The sequence below is a fragment of the Macrosteles quadrilineatus genome, unplaced genomic scaffold (assembly GCF_028750875.1).
Source record: "Macrosteles quadrilineatus isolate MER2022 unplaced genomic scaffold, UCM_ALF_1.0 Scaffold_9__3_contigs__length_116548681, whole genome shotgun sequence".
Taxonomy (NCBI): Eukaryota; Metazoa; Arthropoda; class Insecta; order Hemiptera; family Cicadellidae; genus Macrosteles; species Macrosteles quadrilineatus.
This window is the reverse complement of record NW_026542602.1, coordinates 29,882,324-29,900,457: the sequence shown is the minus strand read 5'-3', so window position 1 is coordinate 29,900,457 and position 18,134 is coordinate 29,882,324. Positions and strand designations below refer to the sequence as shown.

The following is an 18,134-nucleotide window of genomic DNA, read 5'->3' as shown; positions in this document are numbered from 1 at the left end:
GCAAAAGAATGTATACTATGCAAAAGTAATGGTTTTTTATGTTTTTTTTTTTTTTTTTTTAAGAGGTTGGAGGCCTCTTTTAAGCTTGCATTTGCCCGTTCACATAGATTACAGATCTGTTCGTGGAACGTATCTCAAAATTATAATTGAGATTGGGACACCACCTAGGTACATATTTTAACTTTAACCCAAATATGAGTGAAGGATAGGTGTAGAATGGTGTGAAATGTGTAGAATGGTGTGAAATGTGTAATTTTGTTACTGACTAAGATCGGCTGTTTCATCCGTCAGGATCATCCATATATAAATCCCAAAGTACCCATGAACTTTTGAGAAAACCAAAAGTCACATCCCCATAAACCATATACTTAAAATGTTCGTCATGACGAGAAACCTTGTGCAAAACTATCCATTATTTCATAAATTGCCATTTAATTTTGTAATTCTTTTCTAAAGGGAACTTTCCATATACCTAATGTTAAAAATACCTCAGCTGTACTTATTTGTATGTTATTCTTTCAATTTATTACCTTATTAAAATCAGGTGTGATTATTTGTTTGTATTACTGTATTCCTGTTTTGTTTATTTCAGCTTAACTTAACCTAACTAATCAATAGTTTTATTAATACTTTTGAAGTCAAACAGGGTGAAGCAAGGCCCCACTAGAAAAAAACCGGCCAAGCTGCAGGATCCATGACGTCACACTAGTGGATAGATTTCATTGATAAATTCGTTGTCATCGCCATTCCCATATGTTTTAGGTAAATAAACAAGCTGGCTGTTTGTAAGATTTTAATGGTAAGAGTTTAGTACAACTATCCACCACTGTGACGTAGTGTTGCGCTGCCCGTGCTGCAGCATGGCCTGTTTTTCTAGTGGGGCCTTGGGCGAAGCCAGTGGGTAACAACTAGTTTATTTAAAGCCCAATGATCAGGAATAGCTGGGTCCAGTTTCGAACCATCAAACAGCTATTAAATTTTCTCAGGATTGAACACACTGCAAGGGCTTGCCTTGGATAACAGTCTTATCTGAGTGGGAAGGAGCCAATGCTCGTACTGTACAAGATTCACAAAAAACTGGTAAAAAGATTAGTAAATTCTTTGCCTCTGACAAATTTTTAACCAAGGAATGTTTATTTTGGTAATAAAGATGTAATCTTCTTTTATCCACTTGCTGTCATTAACATTGAACTAGTCTAAATTGTGTATAATATAAATACAATTGTGCTTTAATTCAAGAATTAAGCATGCAATCCCAACAAAATCCCCATATCTTTGCTTTTGTACTCGTATCATTTATGTTCAATTCAATTATCCGTTTCGTTTGGTAACCAACCTGAATCCAATCCTCATCTACAACGGCCACATTAGCAATTAAATAACAACAATAAAGTCACCCGTTTATTTAATGTCCGAGAAATACTTCCAATAACGTTCATGTCACACTGAACTTACAGAAGATGCTACAGAATACTTGGCTTCCGTCTTCTTCTTCACCATTTCCTTTAATTTACGTATCCGTTCCAGTCCTTGCCGATACTGCTGCTTCAGTCGGTCTGTTTGTGTCTTCAGATCAGCTAAATGTTGAGATTTCTCTTCGTAGTCTTTGAGCAATGTCGGATACGCCAACAGCCCTGACTGTTGTTTGATCTTCACTGTACTCCTCTCCGTCTTGTGTTTCGTAGTTTTGATTTTATTCAGATTCTCCCTCCTCTGTAAAACAATTAGGTTAATTTATTTTTAATTCGGAACACATGCAACGTGTTTGGTGTTAAAGTCTTTTAAGTTCTTAATATTTAAGTAAGTGACACATAAGTGACAAAGTTTATCTAAAGAGTGAATCTTGACTGATTTACTTAGTCTTTCTACTTTAATTTAATGTGAGTTACCGAATTTAAATCTGAAGTGATCAGCTGTAACTTCATCCGTTCCTTCTCCATCTCGTCTTCTCTCCGTTTCAACTGGTCTTTAATCACGTTTAGATTGTCTTCCATCATGTCTATTTTGAGTTTTACCTCTCCAATCTCAATGTCTCTGTAAAATTAAGGATTAAAATAGAATCATATTTCCAAGAATTGTGTTGTTTTGAAAAGAATAATAATATTATTGGAAGCTTTTTTTGGACGGTTATAGTTCATTAACGATAGGGTAGGTTTTAGATCTCGCCTAAGCATCAGAACGAAACTAGTTTGATCCTGATGAGAAAACAGTTGTGCTTTCAGAAATCAGAGACATTTTTTTAAAAAACAACATTTTTTATAGTTTGAAACTGGACTCAGCTGTTCCTGATAATCATGCTTTTAAAATTACTAGAGGTAGTCTCGTTGTCGAAAACTCGACCAAAAATATGTAATGTGCAGACTTCTCTATTTTCACCCCACGCTGTAAATACAACATGTGATTGACATTTCTTCCATTTTTTTTTTTTATTTTCTCTTTATATTTTGTTATTATTTGTTCACCAGCATGGAAACCCATAAGGCCCATGTTAATTTTTTTTTAATTTAAAATTAATTTGTTGTGTTTATTTTTGAGCCTATTTTAATTTATAAAGGGATTCTGCACGTCTAGAGGAAAATATCTTTCTAACAGTATGCACAAATTTTCCTTGCGATGCACACGAGCTGAGAAAAAAGGTTTTAAAGAAACATGCTTGCTTATTAATATACAGGGTGATCAACTCAAGGAGGTCACCTTTGGTTTATTGGAAATGGTAAGAATTAGACAAAACTTTAAATGGGGGACATTCCTTTATTTTTTGTGGCAGTTAAAAATATGATTTTAGTTTTTCAAAATTCAGCCGCCATTTTCCGAAATGGCGGCCAACTTTGAAATTTCTTATGGAACACACTGTATTTTATCATGTTTTTGGATAGAACATGCAATTTAAAAACTTTTTTATTCTTGACATTTTTTCGATAAACCCACTCCACTCGTTTAGGAGTATGGAAAAATGACTTCCGGTGTACATTTTACATCATGTAGCTCCAAAAAAAGTAGGTTTATAGCAAAAATGCGAAGAGAAAATAAGTCAAATAAGTCTTAAAATTGCATCCACATTCCAAAAAGTCCATAAAATTCGTTAAAATATTAATTCTATTATTTAAAAATGGCGGCCATTTTCCAAAATCTGAAAAAGTGGAAAACTGTGTATTTTATGGTCTTATTGGAATGTGGATACAATTTTAAGACTTATTTGACTTATTTTCTCTTCGCATTTTCGCTATAAACCTACTTTTTTGGAGCTACATGATGTAAAATGTACACCAGAAGTCATTTTTCCATAGGCTGTATCTCCTAAACGAGTGGGTTTATCGAAAAAATATCAAGAATAAAAAAGTGTTTAAATTGCATGTTCTATCCGAAAACATGATAAAATACAGTGTGTTCCATAAGAAATTTCAAAGTTGGCCGCCATTTTGGAAAATGGCGGCTAAATTTTGAAAAACTAAAATCTTATTTTTAACTGCCACAAAAAATAAAGGAATGTCCCCCATTTAAAGTTTTCTCTAATTCTTACTGTTTCCGATATCCCAATGGTGGCCTCCTTGAGTTGATCACCCTGTATAGAAGATGTAGATGGTCCTGACTAATGTCCAGTAAGTCAGTAACAAAGTTATACAAGTCAACTTCCATTATACACCACCATTGGATAATTTACATTCAGCTTAAAAATGTACACAGTAAATGTGTCCTTGTCTCAAGTAAGTAATTAAAATTTTTAACTGTTTTAAATAATTAGTTTTAGCGAACTGAGTTATTCTGTAAACCCAGTATGTACTGAGAAGCGATAGAGAATAAAGGTATTTTGATTTATTATTTGATTTGATTTAATCTCAAGTACTGTATTGCAAATCCTCATTGAACTTATTTGAACTCTGTTGAAAGTCCAACATATTTTCTAGAAATAAAGTGATCCATTATAATGTTCCTCTTTCACATATTTTTTACAAGAAAGTATATTAACCTGGACAGAAAATCAGTACAAATAAAAGGTCAGAGTATTGTTTTATAGCTTAGACAATTATTTGATACATTTGCGTTTACTGTTAAGAAAACACTGATGCTCACAGTAATCCTGCCCTGAACCAGTAATCTAATCACAAACCTCTCAGTTATTTTGTCCGTGTAATATTCTTTGAGGCTGGCGAGTTTTTCATAATCCATCAGTTTAAAGTCACCTCCCGAGTCATCCATCTGTCCTTCTGCTCGCTTCATCTCTATTCTTCGTCCCAGTTTTATTTTGACCAACCGACATTCACTTAGCTGTTTCATCTGTTGCTCTTGACGGTTAAGAAGGTCTTCCAAAGCCTGCGGATGTGTAGAAACTTAATTTAAATTGATTTAATTTTTGAGATAACCACTACCATATTAAACATAACCCGTATGTTTAATCTATGCCACTAACGAGCTAGATGAATCCTTTCATCTATTTCTCATTACATAATTACTTGTTAACTACCTTAGTTAAAGAACAATTCTAGCTCATTAACTGGATTCCAAAAGACATCCAGACGAATAGGTGCAAGAGGTAACTACATTTAGCTTCTTTCTACATTCACAGGGAGCTTAAAATCGTTTTATTTAAAATCCAGCCAATGAAATAGGCTGGAAGCTGGACCTGGGAGTGCTACACTGGGAGAAAATTTTATCATTGTCTAATAAACTGTTTTTATTATTGTCGCCATAGACTGTTAGGTTCAATTCAATGGTCTGGTCAAGGAATTCAAACAGAAGACAGAACTGTAAACAAAATAAATAAAAATAAATGTGAATAAGTATATCAATCTCACAAAATAAGATTCAAATAAGATTCAAAACAGTTAGTGCAGTGTATTATTTCAAATCAAAGCAAAATCAGAATCATCTTTTGTAGCCTACTAATCCATTTATACAGTAATCTCAGATGTTACCTTGTCATGTTGAACCGTCCGGCCTGTTCGTGGATCTATTAGTTTTGCCGCAACTTCTCTCTTCATAGTCATCAGTTCTTCAAGAGACTGTTTCATTTCCGCATTCAACTCTTCATTCACCGTTCTCTGTGTCTCCCATTCTAAAAAATTAACAAAAAAAACAACTCACAATCAAAGTATAGTTTAATCTGCTTAATCACTACTGGGTCTGCATATATGTTTGATGTGGCGAGGGTGTTTGTGTTTAGTATGTTTATTACATTATTATGAAACGGAAATTTAGTTTAAATTGTGCAATGTAAAACTTTGTTTTTAACACGTACTCTTACGTTGGTTTTTATTTTATTTTTTATTTTATCCGACTTTGCTGCAGTTGTTTTAGGTTGGATAGTCAATATTCTACTGTTTAAGCAGTGATACATAAATCCACTCTCCATGTTACTGGATTTAATATACAAGGTGTTTCAGTAAAACGTAGCGGGCTATGCAGATTCAGATTCTACATGCAAAACTAAGGCGAAAATGTTGAATAAAATTTTTTCGATTTTGGCTTAGTTTAGCCGTAATCCGCCATTTTGTATTTTGTTGAAAATAATGAATAACTCAAAATCCCTTGGAGATATTTTTATGAAACTTTGTATAAACCTTAAGTCAACCGACCGGTGCAAACATTCTCCAAAAATATCTTTGATTAGGCTCATCAAATTTCAAAATGGCGGTCATTTAAAATTTTGTGTTAATAGCTGGTTTTCATGGAATTTTACTTTTAAAATTTTAAATGGCCGCCATTTTGAAATTTGATGAGCCTGATCAAAGATATTTTCAGATAATGTTTATATCTGTAGACTTAAAGTTTATACTAAGTTTAATAAAAATATCTCCAAGGGCTTTTGAGAAATTAATTATTTAAAAAAAAATACAAAATGGCGGACTACGACTAAACTAAGCCGAAATCAAAAAAAAGTTATTAGACATTTTTGACTTATTTTTGCATGTAGATTCTGATTCTGCATAGCCTGCTACGCTTTACTGAAACACTCTGTATATACAGGGTGATCAACTCAAGGAGGCCACCATTGGGATATCGGAAACGGTAAGAATTAGAGAAAACTTTAAATGGGGGACATTCCTTTATTTTTTGTGGCAGTTAAAAATATGATTTCGTTTTTACGAAATTCATTTCCGCCATTTTCCAAAATGGCGGCCAGCTTTGAAATTTCGTATGGAACAACCTATATTTTATCATGTTTTCGGATAGGACATGCAATTTAAAAACCTTTTTATTCTTGACATTTTTTCGATAAACCCATTTTCCAAAATGGCCGCAAACTTGAAAAGTGGAAAACTGTGTATTTTATGGTCTTTAAGGAATGTAGTTGGAATTCCAAGACTTATTTTCTTTGCTAAAAACAAAATTGAAACCATTGTTTTGAAACATTGGTTTGCATTGAATTGTTTTTGAAATTTGAAACAAAATTGTTGAAATGTACTTTTAGAAGTTTTTTTCAAACGGTTGCAGTTTTTATTTATTCAAAGATACAGATATAACTTTTTATATTTTACTATTCATTAAAGACTAATATAAAAAAAAACAAAAAACAAAATTGTAATAACTAAAAGTTTTGTTTATTTTTAGTAAAGTTTACTTATTGGGGTTTTGACAGACCAAACAGAGCTAGGAACAAGTCCAATATTCCATTCTGCCTGGCGGGGTATGGCCCTTGAGGGAACCATTCCGGCATTTGCCTGGAGTGAGGTAAGAAACCATACAAACTTACCTCGGAATGGCCGGCCTGATAATCAGACCTCATATAACAAGATACTAGATACTAAGTTACATAGTATTGACTTACAATGCTGGATAATACTGTACCGTACATAAAGATACTTAAAACTAGATTACATACTACACACTCATAGTACATATTAATAAGAACTTCTTCAATATCTTCATTGTTTTTCTCACTCCCCAGTTTGTGTTCTCTGCTTCCTCTTCTTCTTCCTCAATTCTTTATGTTCTTTAACTTCTGCTACTTCTTGCCTCCTTTGCTAGTTTTTGTTTGTTCCTTGAGTTCTCTGAGCCTTCTTCACACTGTGTAACTCATTCACCTTGTCTACCTTCAATCTTTTTTCGAAGCAACTTCTTTTTTCCTCAATGACCATTGAATCAGAATGTTCCATTTATCTTCTTTGGACAGTTTATGTACTTGAGACATCCTATTAGTCCATTGTATTTCTTGATATTGTATTAATTTCCTTAAAAGAAAACTGTCTCCTTATTATTTTGAATTGTTTGGATCTTATCTTGGTTTGGGATTTTCTTTTCATAAAGAGTTTTCCTCTGTTTATAATGATTTTCAAGCTATCAAACTGCACTAACTTTTGTGTTAATAATTGAATGATGAAATTAAATGTTTCCATGGAAACAAAATTATTTACTGTAAATTTGTTTCCTTTGACAATGACCATGCTTACTTGTTGTGTGTTATATATCACTAGCTGACCCAGCGAACTTCGTATCGCCTAAGTTATAGGTTTCCCCTAAGGCAGACCGATGGAAAGAAAGTACCGTTACGTTTAATTTTCAAGATGATCTCGTTCACATCGCTCAATCACGTCCTGGTTGAAGTTCGTTCGCTACGCTCACTCACCTTTGGGTTGGAGCTCGTTCGCTACGCTCACTCACCTTTAGGTTGGAGCTCGTTCGCTACGTTAACTCGCCTCCAGGTTGAAGTTCGTTCGTTTGCTACGCTCACTCACCTTTGGGTTGGAGCTCGTTCGCTACGCTCACTCACCTTTAGGTTGGAGCTCGTTCGCTGCGCTCACTTGCCTTCAGGTTAGCTCGTTCGCTACGCTAACTCGCCTCCAGGTTGAAGTTCGTTCGCTACGCTCACTCACCTTTTGGTTGCAAATTAGCTGTTGTCATAAATGTAAAAGAAATAATAGTGCTGCACCCTGTTGGTAATCCTTGTAACTTTAATGCTATTGAACATCATAGAACAGAACCAACTTGTTTAATTGAAACAGCTGTTAAGATTCATTAATTCCATTTCTCATAAGGTTAACATGGGAAACTCCAGAGCCACTGGGGCGGAGCCCTTTTAAGAATTTCGAAACGGGAAATAGTTTACGTCCGGTTCGCATACCTACAGAATTTACACACCAAATTTCATAACGATCGGTGAAGTCGTTCCGGAGGAGTTTGCAGACAAACACTGTGACACGAGAATTTTATATATTAGATTGAGTATACACGTATACGAGGGGTCAGAAAGTGCTAATAGTTGTTACTGATTTTGGCAGTAGGTAGTTTGGGACACTGACGGTTAGGTCGCGGTAGTTGGCCAATAGTGCAGTGCGACACTAAGCACCTTTAGATTATTAATTTAGTCAAATTTAGTTTAATTTAGTTAAAATGCATCATAAAACGACAAAACTATGACCAAACAAATTTCATCAACAAAAACAAAATTTTACAACTTTGCAATAAACGCAATAATAAAAAACAACGAAAAAGACTTACCGACATGCCCGAGGTGGGCCGCTGACGCTGCTCTGCAACAGTAACAGTGCTGTTCAGGTAACGGTAGCCCCCATAGAGTGTCTACTCTAGTACGTGTATACTCAATGATATTACAGTGGTTTATTTTCACTGTCAGTGTTGAAATGCTAATTTTCAGACATGAGTGGGAGGTGTACAAAACTATTAAACTTTTAAGTTTTCTCAAAGTCTACGAGTCAATCCAATCCAAAATATACAGGGTGTCTTAGACCCCCCGGCAGGATTCTATATCTCCAATATGAAAGTAAATGGAAACCTAATTGCAGCTGGAACCCCCTATTTTGACACCAAGGAATTCAGCTAAATTATTTTCAAAACCAAAAGAGCACCCTAAAGGGCAGATTTTGGGGGAAGGGGGTGTTTTTTGGGAAATTTTCAAACGTAAAGGGGGGTCATGTTATACCTCATTTTAAAGGTCCTGAGTTTTTTTTATTTTATTTTATTTTTTTTTTTGTAAAAGTTTTAAATTATTTTCATCCCTATTTACAGGGTGTTCAAAAACGTATAAAAATAGACCTTTGAACTACTTTTCACTGCAAAGAGGTGGAATTTTGTGTGGGGTTCAATTTTGATAACACTTTAATTGCTAAATGAGCTTTCAAAAAACTCTGGTTTCAACCCTTTTCCTATCTTTTTACTTTTGCTACGCATTTTCAAACTTTTTGAAGTTTCAAAAGCTGCATGTTATCTCAACAATTTCAAACGTGAACATGGGTTTAATTACAAACCACATTGTAGCCCTTATAATTAGTTACAATTTTTGTATTTAATGATTTTTGGTATCTTTATTGGTTAAAGAGCTGTAGCGAAATTAGTATATTTTAATGTTTTATTAAATAGTATTCAAAGTGTTTGCTGTTGTAAGTGTACACGTCTAGGTCTCAATTAAAACTAATTATGTTTAAAAAAATGAAATAGTACCCAGATTGTTAATCTTGGATGATTAATAAAGGAAAAAAACACAACTGCAAATATTCTTAGTTATTTTACAATTTTATGGCTCTAAATTCATGGATCTAAATTCATGGCTTTTATTGAATAATTTGTTTGAATCAGCAATTATAGCCTACATACTGCTGGGCTTATTGACTTCTACAAATGCTTAAAGTGCCTTCCATTTTTTTCCATGCAAACCCCAACTCGGTTCATAGGCACAGCTGGGCATGTAGCAGCTGGTATTGCTATTTTACACCGCATTCTCCTCTCGTACAGGTCCAGTAAGTTCCTTATAATTTGTTTTATCTGATCAAACGTGTCCAGTTTCACGCACCCGCTCATTGATTTCATGATTATTTTTATTTTATTTACAAGTAGCATTTAAACACAGTTTTCATTTAAAGCACTATTAGAACTTTGGAATTGAAAAATAACTAAGAATATTTGCAGCTGTGTTCTTTCCTTTATTAATATTCCAAGATTAACAATTTGGGAACTGTTTTAATTTTTTAAACTTAATTAGTTTTAATTGAGACCTAAATGTGTACACTTTAAACAGCAAACACTTTGAATACCATTTAATGAAACATTAAAATACACCAATTTTGCTACAGCTCTTTAATCAATAAAGATACCAAAAAACATTAAATACAAAAATTGTAGCAAATTTTAAGGACTACAATGTGGTTTGTAATTAAACCCATGTTGCCATTTTACATTTTTGAGATAACATCTTTTGAAACTTCAAAAAGTGTTAAATTGCGTAACATAAGTAAAAAGATAGGAATAGGGTTGAAACCAGAGTTTTTTGAAAGCTCATTTAGCAATTAAAGTGTTATCAAAATTTGAATCCCCCACGAAATTCCACCTCTTTGCAGTGAAAAGTAGTTCAAAGGTCAATTTTTTGTACGTTTTTGGACACCCTGTAAATAGGGATGAAAATAATTTAAAACTTTTCCCACTAAAATACTCAGTACTCAAGGACCTTTAAAATGAGGTATAACACAACCCCCCTTTACATTTGAAAATTTCCCAAAAACCACCCCCACCCCCCAAAATCTGCCATTTGAGGTGCTTTTTTGGTTTGAAAATAATTTAGCTGAATTCCTTTGGGTCAAAATAGGGGGTTCCAGCTGCAATTAGGTTTCCATTTGCTTTCATATTGGAGATATAGAAGCCAGACGGGTGGTCTGAGACACCCTGTATAGATTAAACTAAAAAAATCAATAATATCCTTGAATTTTTCAGTGATAATAATTATGACATCAAAATATAATTTACTTTTAATTTACGAGATCAAATTCTGATTGAATCATTTTAGACTAATTTAAACAAAATCGTAAGATTCTGGGCCAGTTTTTGATTAAAACAACCAAGTAAAATTCCATACATTGCTGATGTATCTCCATCTGAAAATTTCACTTTGGATATTTAAGTTTTAATTGCTTTCAAGCAAAGTCAACAATATAAAATAATAAAGTGATGTGCAAAATGTGCATCAATGATTAAATTAAAGACATTAAAAGCCAAATGCCATCAACAGTAGAAAAAGGACCTGTAACTAAAAAATAATAGCATAATGATTCCTATAAGTTAAGTTTCTTAATATTTGAGGCTCTTTACCTGAATTGATTCTGGTCTTTTCTTCTGACATGCGTTGATTGCATTCGTGGAATTCCGCAAGTTTCCGCAGAAACCGTTGTTCTGCCTCCATATCATCCCTTACATCCGTAAACAAGTGGTCCATCTGTAGGGATCGATGTGCAGAGAAACTTAAAATAGTCATCAATTAAAGACAACAATCTTCTCGCTTTAACTCGCGATTTTCCACAAAAGAAGCTATTTGAATCCTGACAGACCTACAACCACTTGAACTGCTTTTCCTGAAATTAAGAAGTACTGTGGTATCCGTTACGCTTACTTTAAGTAACCTTCTTTGTAAAACCTCACAATCCTCCAAGATTATGAGATTTACTCATGTATAACACAAGAACTGCTAACAACTTATCCACTTGTCCACCATCTTGCACTAACTAACTGATGAGAAACCAAGCAAAGTCAGAAGTAAGCTTTACAAACTACTTTCAAACCGCCTTGAGGATAACAGAGGAAAATTGCTTCAAGAAGGAAACCTGGCAAAGGCTCTTAAAATAACTTAATTTGAGAGCTATTCTAATTACAGAATATCCTGATTCAACAAAATATAGCTTACCTTCTGTTTTCTGAAGTACTGGATTAGCTTGGATGTCAAGAAGAGAGTTCTCTTTCTCAAAGTTTGATGTTCAGTTCTTAACTTCATCAAGCTCTCGAACTGTTGTGCCTTTAAAGCATTTTCCTCTGCTTGTTTGATTTCTTCGGATCTATAAACAGTTGCAGAAACATTCCTTTAGCATAAATTCTGGAATTGCAAAATCATCCATGATCTTTCTTAGATCTTCTATCATGTTACTTATAAAATCTAATCAAATTCTTCATTCACTCATTACAATCTTGGACAATGCACAAAGTACAAGGACTGGAGTGTCATCACAATAATAACTTAACCCAATATATAACTAATAAGTAAACATAAGTTAATATCAGAAAAGACCTTATATGATTCAGCAATTTAAAAATATTACAACAGAACAGATTATTTACCCCAGTTCTTCTTTTTTACAAGATTAACATTTACATTGTAAGTCATAAATCTCTCTATGATTAGAGTTTTTAAAGAAAAAAGCTAATTTATCTTCTTACACATGACTTCCGACATGTGTCCTTACACATGTTCTTACTATACTCCGTTCACAAAATTTAGGCGGTTTGAGCTGAGGCGATTCCATCCCCTCCGCCGCACCTTAACTTTGAAACTACAGCCTACAATTGATCAGCTGATATATAGTAACATATTTTTTGTGGAATAAATGATTTTTGATTGATAGATCAAGCGAAAAAAAGTGGTGGGGGAACCCAGGAAACATTCCCCTTATACCGCCTAGATTTTGTGAACAGACTATAGTACTATAATTTGTGTATATTTACATTCACTAAACCCCAACCAAATGTCCTACTAATTATCTGAGCAAAGGGAATAACTTACAAACTTCAGTTTCTCACGATGAGAACTTTTTCTTTGGAAGACAACTCTAGAACGGACGATTTTTTATTACTATTCAAAATGATTATACCTACTCAAAAATAGAATAATAAATATGTTCAAACCTACGTAACAGTTATGGTTTCTTCTTCATCTCCCTGGTCTTCATCTTCTTTTTCTTCATCTTCTTTATCTTCATCTTCTAAAAATAAAAGCCATGTTATTGCCAAACTTTTAAGTAAATAAATTTAACCATGGTCTTTAAGGAAGTATGTTTAATCTTACAGTTTAAAAATCCAAAAAACAATTTTGGAAACTTGAACGGTAAGAACTAAATCATCATCATGGATGGATAACTACACAGGTGTACTTTTACTAAAATATGAAAGAATAAAGATGAGTATATAGGATGGGTGAAGAGATTTGTTTAACTTTGTTCGTAATTAGGACCAGATGATCCTTTAGTCTGAACCATGTATTGAAAGCACAATGTCAATCACAAATCAAAAAGTCAGTTGCGGTACAGTACTGCATTATGTAGTTTCAGATATTTCATCATAGTCAGTCCATAATTGGCCATCAAGTTACTTTCAAATACTTTTCAAAATTTTTTTCAATAATTCCTTTTTACTTTCAAGTTTCAGTCCCATAGTGTTATTATGAACTAGGAGTATGGAAGGTGACTTATCTAAAATCAAGTCATTCTTCAAGTTGCTGATGGAAATTATACAAACCAATATCATCTTTTGAATATCAATAATGCCAAAATCATAATGTAATTATATAATATTTGGTATTACTTTACTACTGAAACTTTGTAACTGAGTGCTATATTTTATCTTATGCAAGTGAGGGTTGCCTTTCAGTGAAGAAATAATGGAAGTTTTATCCACTTTACAATGTGAGTTTATTGTAAAACAAACTGTAAATGAAAACTGATTGGTCTCAGGCAAAGAATTGTGAAGTTGATATACATAGAAGTGAAAAAAATTAATTTTTAAATTTACATTCCTCCACTCACCTATTTTGTTCTCTTCTGAAGCTGCTGTACTCCGAGTAGTTGTTGTTGACTCCCTTTTTTCTATAATCTTCTTCTTTCTTCTTCGCAGTTTCTTTATCTCATTACCATCAGTCGAGTCTTCATCTTCTCCTGTTAATAGATGTTTTTAAGCATTTCTATTGGAATTATACTTTTTTATTTAATGCCATTCATATCATAGTATGGAAGTAGAAATTGAATAGCTTAGTTATCACAACATCAAAGTACTGTAAACTTTTAAGAGTCGGCAGGAGTCAATAATTTTGCATTGTTGTTGACCGTCAGATGCCAGGCGAAACAGTGGTTGTCCGAGCACTGATCAGGAATAAAATGCGTTCACGTTGAAGCATATTAATCATACACCGTAATCTTAATTACCAAGCATAAAATTGTAGGCTATGTGATTCTTAAATATATTTTCTGTGTGAATTGCTTTTCGGATTTTTAAAATTTTTGTTTTAGAGGTTGAAAAAATCACAGTTTTTGACAAAATGATTACAATTAAAATGAACAAAAAAATAGCAAAAAAATTCTGCCGTTATGGGTAGAAAATCCAAGATGGCCGGCAGTCGTGCCGACTCTTAACGGGTTGATTAGGTTAGTATTACGAATACTTCAACTATTAACGATATGTATGCAAATTACTACAAACTCATTACAGTTTCTTTACTATAGGAAAACTATAAAAGTAATTCCTAATAATACTGTTTATTCAATGAAAAATTCTGAAATATTTCCATTGCAAAGATGCATATGATGATAAATTAATCTGTATGGTTGCCTTACCTTCTTTTACTTTTTCTATTTTAATTTTTCTTCTCCTTCTTGGTTTCTCAGTTTGTTGTTCATCTACATCTTCTTCTTTTCCAGCTTCTTCCAACGTTTCTTCATCTTCTACTTCTTCTTCCTCTTCAATCTCTTCCTCCTCCTCTACTTCCTCGTCTCCAACTTCCTCGACTTCTTTTTCATCCACTTCCTTTTCATCTGGCTCGTCTAATTCATTGACTTTCACTGAATCTGCTCTGAGCACAGAGACCAATCTTTTTTGTCTAACAACAACTTTCTCTCCTGCCTCGTTTACAATTTCCTCGTCATAGTTTTCAATCACATCCTCATATAAGGTCGCTTTTCGTGTAGACTTTCTCAATGGTATTTTTACTATTTTTGTTTTCTTTACCAAAACCAACTCCCCACTTTCATTCTCTTCTTCTGATTCATATTCCTCTTCTCTTTCTATGTAACTCAATCTTTTAATTTTCCTCTTTACAATTTTTTTTTCACCATTTTCATCTTCTATCTCCTCTTCATACTCTTCAAACTCATCTTCTTCTAATGTTTGTTCAAGTGTTTCTGCATGCTTGGGAACATTGATGATTCTTTTTTTCGTGACAGTTCTCACTTCCCCATCTTCCTCAATTTCTTCTTCATATTCCTCCTCTACCTCTTCTTCCTCTATATTAACTTTTGTTTTATTCTCTTCATACCTGGGTACTTTTACAGTTCTCCTTTTGGTAACAGTTTTCAGCTCCCCGTCTTCTTCTATTTCTTCTTCATACTCCTCCTCTACTTCCTCAAAATCTCTATCTGAACAGATAAATCAAATTTTAAAATCATTTCCTGGTATGTAAAACAAATTTATTTGCATCTTTTAACAAAATATAAGCTAAATACAATTAATAATGCAGTACAGTAGTATTTTTCATGTCTATTTTGAAATTGACATTTATTCTAAACAATATATCATTTTAGAAAAATGTTAATTAATGTATATGAATTGTATGACAGAATATTAAATGTTACAAATATTACTTTCTCCATTTATATCATCAAAGAAATAAAAACTTAATTAAAAAACCTTGCAACTATGACCATTTTACACAGCTTGTATAAAATCATATATTAGGATTATACCACTTGTACAATTTACTATAAATCGGGATACTATCCCAGCGCCTGCTCATACACTAAGTTTATATGAGAAAAAAATACTTTTGGGCCTACTGGAGTTAAATTTTACGGTAAACTACCTGATTACAGAAAAAAAGATTATTTAAATTTTAAAAACTTTGAAGTGCTGTAATTTGGGACAATCAAGTAACTCAATTTTACTTATAAATAAATCGTTTAGTTACCTTGATCAGTTCCCATGCAATTACCATTTAAAATCCCGGCATTCTTTTGTAAACACCCTCAGGGTGATCAACTCAAGGAGGCCACTATTGGGATATCGGAAAAGGTAAGAATTAGAGAAAACTTTAAATGGAAGACATTCCTTCCTTTATTTTTTTTTTTTGGCAGTTAAAAATATGAATTCAGTTTTTCAAAATCTTCAAATATCAATTATTTAAGATGGGGACGCCACTATTTGCTTATTTGAACCCAAATATGAGTGTAGGATGAGTGGTACGAACTTGTAGTCTTGTTAGTGACTAAGGCTAAGTGACAAGCTTCTTGCTCTGATAAGATGAAGATTCGCTGGATTTTGAAAGGGAACAAAAGTATTTCCACAAAAGTCTAGAAGTTTACTGTTTAAAATAAGTTTGTAATAATTTACTCACCAGCTTCTTCTGAAGACAACTGTGCAGGTTCCAAAACACTTAGTGGTTGATCAAGCTCACTTTCTTTTCCATCCAAAACCTCCAGTGCCTGTGACTGTATTTCAACCTCCTCATCCAAGATCAGCTCATTTCCTCCAACTTTCGAAGATTTTGATTTTGTTGATCCTACGTCCTTTGAAGATTTTGATTTTATTGATCCTACGTCCTTTAAAGATTTTAAGGATTCTGCATCATGTACAATAGACATCTTTTTTGATCCAGATTCTTTCATTATAGAAGATCTCCTAGTTTCAAGTTTTGAGAGTGAAGGTCTCTTCTCTTCAACAGTACCATCCTTTGTCAAGGTTTTAGCAGGAGCATCTCCTTCCTGACTCGTGTCGTCCATTCTTAATATATTTTTAATGTTTCAATTCTTTTTTTATATCTACAAAGTACCAATTTACATTTATATACTGTAGGTTATGGTTGGTATAATTTAATACCAAACTATTGTTAGTCCAACCATTTATTTATAATGTTATCAAACCTACACTTTGTTTTTTATATCCCACCTTCACATCCTAGGACGCTAGGTCTTGAACTGTTTTACACATTACTTCAGGCTAGTCCTAGAGGGTCACAGCATTATCACATATGAATAAAATCCATTGGGTTACGGGATTTGAACCCGGGACCTAAGGCTCTGAAGCCCTGTGTTACCAATAGCCTAGCTCACTCCCCGATCAAACCTACATTTATTGTTAACATAAATTATCATCAATAGAGTCTCGAATACTTGAATTACAGTACAAAATTAGTGCCACATTGGTCCCCTTTTAGTACAGATAAGTGTTATAGAAAATTATAGGTATGAATTCATACCACTTTGAATATGGGTACTTTGCATTTAGCATCATAGGGAGGGAGCTATGGCATAAAGTACTTTCTTACATACTTTAATAATTTATGAGTTATAAGAAAATCTATATAAAGTGGTCTAAAATAAGTTAGTGTTGACTAGAAATAAAAAAATAAAATATCACCTGCCTACACCTTAAGTGAAGATATTGATAAGTACGTAGCACTGCAACTTAAAAGCAACACTCAACATACCTTGAATTTCATGAATTGAAATTATCCTTATGGATCAAACATCTACAAGCACAGGAGGTGGATTAATATTTTCAGCAAATCTTACTAGTACCCATCTTACCCTGTTTACACTTTCAATTTGAAATTCAATATTCAAATAAAATGTACTTAGCAAAATAAACAAAGACTTAATATTATGTAGAAGTAAACATATATCACAATCACATGTTGCTAAATCTTCCTGAGTCAATAAGCTGTAAACAGTTGCTTAGCAACAGTTTACAGAGTATTAGCTGTAGAGTTACTGTTACTGTGTCATTGACTAGGTACTGTTATATAGCGGATGGAAAATAACTATTTCTTAAAAAATGTACTCCATTTAAAATGCATTGTGATTGAAAAAAGGTCATCTTTGTTTAAATTAAACATTCGTGATTACAAAATATTGTCATTTTTATTCTATTTTTAATTCTCTTGATCAGAGTGCATGAAGTTTGTTTACTAATCTACAAATTTAGATAGAAAAATCTGTACATCACATATTTTTGGTCAAGTTTTCGACCACTGGACAACCTCTAGTTTATCTAAATTTGTACAGTCGGGACCACAAGAGTCTGCAGTTGGCGGCAGCCAATCACAAGACAAGGCTAGTGTGATGTTGCCATATCACCTGTTGACGACACTAATCAAAATACTAAACAATATTTTCAAATCAGCTGGTATTATTAGATTTGGCAACACCTCCCATTGCCTCCTTCAAAGTCACGTGGTAAATAGGCTCCTACCTCAACTGCAGACTTTCGTGGGACTGTAGATTAGTAAACAAACTTCATGCACTTACATGTTTAATGTAAACAAAGCTGACGTTTTTCAATCCCAATGCATTTTAAATGGAAAATACTTTATGTTATTTCTCATTTTCTGGTAGATTTGGACATAATCTGGTATTTTTCCTGACCCCCTGAGACCAAGTTCT

The 18,134-nt window shown here is 33.3% G+C and overlaps 1 protein-coding gene across 2 annotated transcripts; it reads right to left on the bottom strand.

Annotated features, from left to right (window-relative positions):
- Positions 1-1,402: 1,402 nt before the first annotated feature.
- LOC129002852 (glutamic acid-rich protein-like) lies at positions 1,403-17,324 on the bottom strand. 2 transcript variants are annotated; one of them, XM_054430944.1, is made up of 11 exons: positions 17,180-17,324; positions 16,088-16,511; positions 14,316-15,113; positions 13,512-13,640; positions 12,620-12,692; positions 11,624-11,771; positions 11,035-11,158; positions 4,914-5,053; positions 4,109-4,311; positions 1,890-2,034; positions 1,403-1,713 (listed from the first exon to the last, which is right to left on the bottom strand). In XM_054430944.1, exons 2-11 carry the CDS (start codon positions 16,470-16,472, stop codon positions 1,441-1,443), a joined length of 2,418 nt encoding a protein of 805 aa, XP_054286919.1. In that variant the 5' UTR covers positions 16,473-16,511; positions 17,180-17,324; the 3' UTR covers positions 1,403-1,440. The 2 variants fall into 2 exon arrangements, with proteins under 2 accessions (XP_054286919.1, XP_054286920.1); XM_054430945.1 differs by having other exon boundaries at positions 12,620-12,689.
- Between the last annotated feature and the right edge of the window lie 810 nt (positions 17,325-18,134).